This window comes from Camelus dromedarius, chromosome 5 (genome assembly GCF_036321535.1).
Source record: "Camelus dromedarius isolate mCamDro1 chromosome 5, mCamDro1.pat, whole genome shotgun sequence".
Taxonomy (NCBI): Eukaryota; Metazoa; Chordata; class Mammalia; order Artiodactyla; family Camelidae; genus Camelus; species Camelus dromedarius.
The window spans coordinates 62,417,533-62,423,609 of record NC_087440.1 but is presented as its reverse complement, the minus strand read 5'-3'; the positions used below and the strand labels follow the sequence as shown (position 1 = coordinate 62,423,609).

At 48.7% G+C, this 6,077-nt stretch overlaps 1 protein-coding gene across 1 annotated transcript; it reads left to right on the top strand.

Annotated features, from left to right (window-relative positions):
* The first annotated feature begins 1,834 nt into the window (after window positions 1–1,834).
* On the top strand, window positions 1,835–5,053 carry GPX2 (glutathione peroxidase 2). The gene is made up of 2 exons (XM_010976642.3): window positions 1,835–2,214; window positions 4,382–5,053. The coding sequence occupies exons 1-2, from the start codon at window positions 1,993–1,995 to the stop codon at window positions 4,730–4,732; spliced, it is 573 nt and encodes a 190-aa protein (XP_010974944.2). The 5' UTR covers window positions 1,835–1,992; the 3' UTR covers window positions 4,733–5,053.
* Window positions 5,054–6,077: the final 1,024 nt, after the last annotated feature.

Genomic DNA, 6,077 nt, shown 5'->3' with positions numbered 1-6,077 from the left:
CATGGACCCAAGGAAGAGGGCACCCCCTTCTCAGCTAAGGTCTTCCTGGAGAAGAGTCCCAGGAAGCCAGTAAGGCTCCTGGGAGTTCAATGTCCTGTATTTGATTCCATGATCTTCACAGGAAGGTCTTCTGCAATAGAATATGCTCCTACACAGCCGAGATATTTAAGGTCGCTTGATTTCCTTACCATTTCTCCACTGCAAGCTTCTGGTGTAATCCCACATAGCAAGTCAGTCTTCATTGTAACAGGTCAGGACCGGCCTCGACCCCTTCTCCCTGCCCGCGGCCTCTTTGTTGTTGGGCACTTCCTCTTGCACCGCGAACCATCGAGAAGCACTAGGCGTGCAGGCCATTCCGGCAAGTTTATGTTAAAGTTTAGCCCACTGTCAAGGCCACATTCTGACTCAGTGGCTTGGGAGGAACATTTATTTGCTTTTTCTAGTAACTCCACCCAATCTCAGCAGGGGACACATTTCTCTCTGCATTTCCTGCCACCTCTTCTAGTGGCAAAAGATTCCTTTCCCACTCAGGTAATGGAGGCTTGTTTTCAGGGAGTAGTCAGTTGAGACATATGGGTTCCCTCGCACTATAAACAGCCATGAACAGCCTATAAAAGACAGAAAAGCTGAGCATTCCCTGGCGAGTACTTCCTCCATCTTCTCAACAAATCAGATTCTCAAGACCAGCTGCTCCCCAGCCTGGCTTATTCTCTGTTCTAGGAGACAGTTCCCAATGGACACGTATCTGTGAAAAACTCTCTAGTAAACATTTGCACTGTTATTGAAATTTCACTGTAGAATCCCAAAGCCAGGTAAAGTCTAACTGCCAGTTTTACTGATGGAGAAATCCAGGCATTAAAAAAGAAAAAAAAAAAAAAACCTCATTTGTTGTGTTGGTGGTACTTGGAAGAATGAAGTGAAGCATTAGGATTTTTCGTTTCTGTGGGCTTCCAGTGCTGTGCTCCCATGAAAGCCCTGAGCAGGTCCCCATGTGTCCTGCAGTACACTGCATGGCTGGTGTTGAAAACATCCCAGGTGGCCTAGCTGGGTCTAGAACCACAGCAGCTTCAACTCCCTGCACTCTCCTGTGGGGAATGACCGGCACAAGCCCCTCTGGAAAGTCTTGGAGTCTGAACCTTTGTCTGAGGAGAGGTAGGGGTAGCCCATCCCCTCTGAGTTTACCCACCTGCTCTGTGACTCCTCACCATCACCCTGGCCCCAACCAACTGCATCCTCATGACCTGTGGGGGGTGGGGTTGGAGGTAGAGAAGAGGAGATGGGACAGCACAGGGGCGAGGGCAGCTGTGCTCTCCAGGACAAGTGCCATCACTCGCTGGAAGATTTCCAAGACAAACACAATTTCAGCTCTTCAGCCTGGTGCAAGCTGAGGCACTGAAAGCCGTTATTTTTGAAAATCACACACCATTCTCCTAAGGGGCCCTCTGAAATAGCCAAAGAGAAAAATGTGAACAGCAATGTGTATATTTTAGCTGTAGTCTGAATCAAAGGGACATGAGCCCAATTCTCTTCCTCATCTTTCAGCTCTCAGTAGACCCTAACCTCTCAATTGCACAATTCAGAGCTCGGCACTCACTAAATGTCTGTGCCAAGTGAGAACAACTTGCTGGGACAAATAGGAGTCAATCCTGCATCCCTCCCTCCCTTTTTTCCTCCCGGTTCGACCTTTGGGGCTCTGGTTTCCTGCAAGCAGTGAATTATTCACATCTGTTCATAGATACCACATTGGCCCTTCCTAGGTTGCCAGCAGGGTTGGGCAGGGAGGTGGCTTTGTTCAGAGTCTGTAAGTAGGAGGAGCTACTTTCTTGTTCAAACAGCACTTACAGGTGGGTGACTGTTTCTGCTAAGTCATCCTGGAGATGCTCAAAGCCCCATTGTGAGAGCCTTCCTGGCTCCTCCTTCCTCCCCACCCCTTTAATAGACCCTTAAGTGGGCTCACTCACACCACTCTGCCTCTCACTCTGCACTTTCAGCATGGCTTACATTGCCAAGTCCTTCTACGACCTCAGTGCGATCAGCCTGGATGGGGAGAAGGTAGATTTCAACACATTCCGAGGCAGGGCAGTGCTGATCGAGAATGTGGCCTCACTCTGAGGCACAACCACCCGGGACTACACCCAGCTCAACGAGCTGCAATGCCGCTTTCCTAGGCGCCTGGTGGTTCTTGGCTTCCCTTGCAACCAATTTGGACATCAGGTGAGAGGTCCCTTGTATTGTACCCAAGGAATTGGGCTGTTGTAGTTCTAGTAGGCTAAGGACAGGGGACAATGACTATGTGTGTTGGAGCGTCTGGAATCGTGGGGGTATGTTTTCTTAATCTAAGTTTTTAGGTGCATGTGAATACCAAGGGGAAGTCTGTATGATTTTAACTGTCTGTGATTAAACACCGAAGATGTGGATTTTTATGGTTTACTGTCTACCCACTACACTACACGAGGGCAGGTACCTGGTCTGTTTTTCTCTTCATTGTGTCCTCAGTGCCTAGGGTATAAAAGGCACTCATTAAATATTTGTTGAATGAATGACTGGAGGAAATAAAAGATCAAGAATCAAACTAGGACTGAACTGACTCAGGAGACCTCAGTTCTCCCTAGACTTGGTTCTGCTATTTAAGGGTTCTGTGCCCTAGAAGAATCACTCAATTTTTCTGTTTCAGTTTCCTCATCTATAAACTGGGGAAACCATTTATGTCATAGGATTATTGTGAGGTTGAGGGGATAAGATCTACAAAAGTAACTTGAAAAATATAAAATCATATGCAAATACAGGCAACTTTATTATTTAGATAGAAAGGTTTTATTTGTTTGAAATCAGCCAAGTGGAGAGTGAACTTGGGGCAAGGCTCAGGGTCTGCAAAGTGCAAATGTCTCCTCCGGGAATCACGTGCACCTCCCCATCTCTGATCAGTGGGTCAGGCTGTCATGGATCGTCAGCCCGCACACCTCAAGCTATCTTTTAGGGATTCTTCTATTTTAACTTATGGTTTTAATAGCACAATAGGCAGAATGTCCCCAGGTGAACCCTCTAATTATAATCCCTTTGGTTCAATTCACAGTGGCATGAGGGCAAGGCAGAGATTAGCAGAGATACAGGCAGGAAGGCTGAAGTGTCACTGGCTGGGACAGACCTGAGCCCAAACCATTTGTGCGCCCATGGTTCCTTCCCTGTTTCTAGGCTTGGTCAGGACAAGAAAGACAGAAAGGGTGAAACCTCTTCAAAGGTGTCTCTCCAGCCCCAAAGTTACCTCCAGCCTTATGCCATCACTTTGGGCTAGCTGGTTGCTGGAGGAAAACCACAACCTGCCTACTGGCAGCCAGCCATTTGCATTAGGAGATAAGACGTCTAATAGCGATCATCTCTGGGCTCAAGATGTCATGATGGCCTGGAACTGACTGTACTAATTGGTTCTAGTAAGTCAGAGGCAGGAACTTTTTCCCAGAGAGAGATGTCTGACTCAGACTCAGGGGTAGGGGTGGAAAATAAGGGTTTCCATAGGACTTTGGGGTTGTCAGGGGTGGTGACTGCTGAGTAGGGACAGGACAGTGATGGCAGTAGGGAGAGAACAGGTTGAGAGCTGAGCAGTCTAGTTGAGTACAGTGAGTAAGTGTGAGGTGCAGGAGTCTTGAGATAGCAGTGAGTGATAATTACACAGTCACAACCTTTGGCCCTCAAGCACTTAGTTCCTTAACGTCCCCTCCCCTGGACTATTCCAGAACCCCAAACCTATCCTATTTAATCCATCCCAGTTGGTCATAAAGTAATTCCATTTGACAGTACATTCATTGTTGTCTCTTACTTTGCGTTTATGGCACCTGAAAACTAGTCTTCCTTGGGTGGGGTCTTCCTTCATCAAAGCTTCCTCCTAGTTGTACCTTGATGTAGGAAAAGGTGAGATGAAAGCAAGAAGCTATAAATCCTATTCCTTGAGGCCCCAATTTCACCCTCAGTTTGAGGAGTTGAGTAGGCCTGAGGCCAAAGCTATACTCAACACTCACTGGTAATCAGAAGCAGGGGAGGCAAAACCAGGGCTGAGGGAAAGGGCAGAGTGTGTGTGTGTGTGTGTGTGTGTGTGTGTGTGTGTGTGTGTGTGTGTGTGTGTGTGTGTGTGTGTGTGTGTGTGTGTGTGTGTGTGTGTGTGTGTGTGTGTGTGTGTGTGTGTGTGTGTGTGTGTGTGTGTGTGTGTCTGTCTGCCCTCTCCTTGAATGAAGGAGGAAATGAAAGAGGAAAGAGAAGGAACAGAGGTGGGGGTGGGGGTGGGGAGATACATAGAAAGAATGAGGAGTCTAGGAGGGTGAAAGACTTTTTCTGGACCCTTCCTCTCCCTCTTCCCTTTTCTAAGCTCTTGATCTTTCTCCTCCCCCAGGAGAACTGTCAGAATGAGGAGATTTTGAACAGTCTCAAGTACGTCCGCCCTGGGGGTGGATTCCAGCCCACATTTACCCTTGTCCAAAAGTGTGATGTGAATGGTCAGAACGAGCATCCTGTCTTCGCCTACCTGAAGGACAAGCTCCCCTACCCTTACGATGACCCGTTTTCTCTCATGACGGATCCCAAGTTCATCATTTGGAGCCCCGTACGCCGCTCAGATGTGTCCTGGAACTTTGAGAAGTTCCTCATTGGGCCGGAGGGGGAGCCCTTCCGACGCTACAGCCGCACCTTCCCGACCATCAACATTGAGCCCGACATCAAGCGCCTCCTCAAAGTTGCCATATAACCCTGCGCCGCTCAGCCCACAGATCTCCCACTTCATCCTGCCCCTGAGTCTCTCTCGTTGGCCTTCAGTGTGCCCCAAGCAGACTCTGCTGGATGCAGGCTTTCCCTTGAGATCAGTCTCCTTCATTGAACAGCCTTGCCTTTCTGGTCTGCCTTTTCCTTTCCCTCCCCTCCCAACCTTCTGATTGGTGATTCAACCTGGGGTGGGTGGGCTCTAGGCCTTCACAGAATGATGGCACCTTCCTAAATCCATCTGGGAGGTGTCTGAGAAGTGTGAAGGGCCCAGGGCCTGCCTGCCAGCTGAGTCCAATAAAGGGACATGGCCAGGCTCTCAGTGTCTTCTTCCTTGACAGAGGCGGGAGGGATGGTACAAACTGCAGGTGGGACTGAAGGGCTGGCAGCACACCAAGGCTGCGGAGACGGAAGCTCTGATCAAGGGGACACCCCAGTCACTGTCTGGAAAGCAGGCTCTGGTCAAGGTCTGTGGCGGCAGGTGGAGTTTCAGGAAATGTGAATTGTATTATTACTTTATGACTCTTCTCCAGAGCTGGGGAAAGGAGGTGCTAACGAGAAGACAGGAAGAAAAGACAGTGGGCTCTTTGGAGGAAGCACTGGGAAGTTAGAGGATACCAGTCAGGGAGATGTCACTCTCACTGTGGGTCCCGGGCTGACTAATGCTACCTGCACCTGGATAAGTTGAATTCGGTCCACTTTCACTGATAGTGAAGGTGTGGCAGGAACAGTTTCTGCGAACACAAAGAGCACTTTATCCACTTCCTGACCACCTTGTTGAGTAACATTTGTTTTGGATTCTGTTAGACTGACTGCCTCCCTGTGAGGGTTTGTGTTCCATATAATCAAACTCACATTAATCACAAATTCAGGAACAAGGCAGACAAGTTTAGGTATGAATGACTGGTTTCTTCTTCCATGAGGGTGGGGATGGGAGAGGGCCTCCCTTCAAACAGTCAGACTGTTCATAACCTGCCAACGTGATAGTTGTTCTCTGTGAGAATAGAGTTCTGCCGAAGGGCTTTGCAAGAACAGTGCCCCGATTCCTCATCTAGTCCCAGCATCCTCAAAAAGCACCACCACCACTAAGGCCAGGTCCCATCATGCTCTTAGAGAAGACACCTGCTGACAGCCCACTGCCCTTTCACTTTGTTCCACAAACTCCCGGGAAACTTCTCATCCCGCCTTTCCTCCTCCGACCACTAGATGGATTATTTCACTTCTCTTCACTGAAGCCCTGAAAGGACAGTTCAAACCAGATACACTGAGAACCCCAATGCTGAGAGGAAAATGCTTTTCCTATGATGTTCCCCATAACCATTTTCCAAGCACTT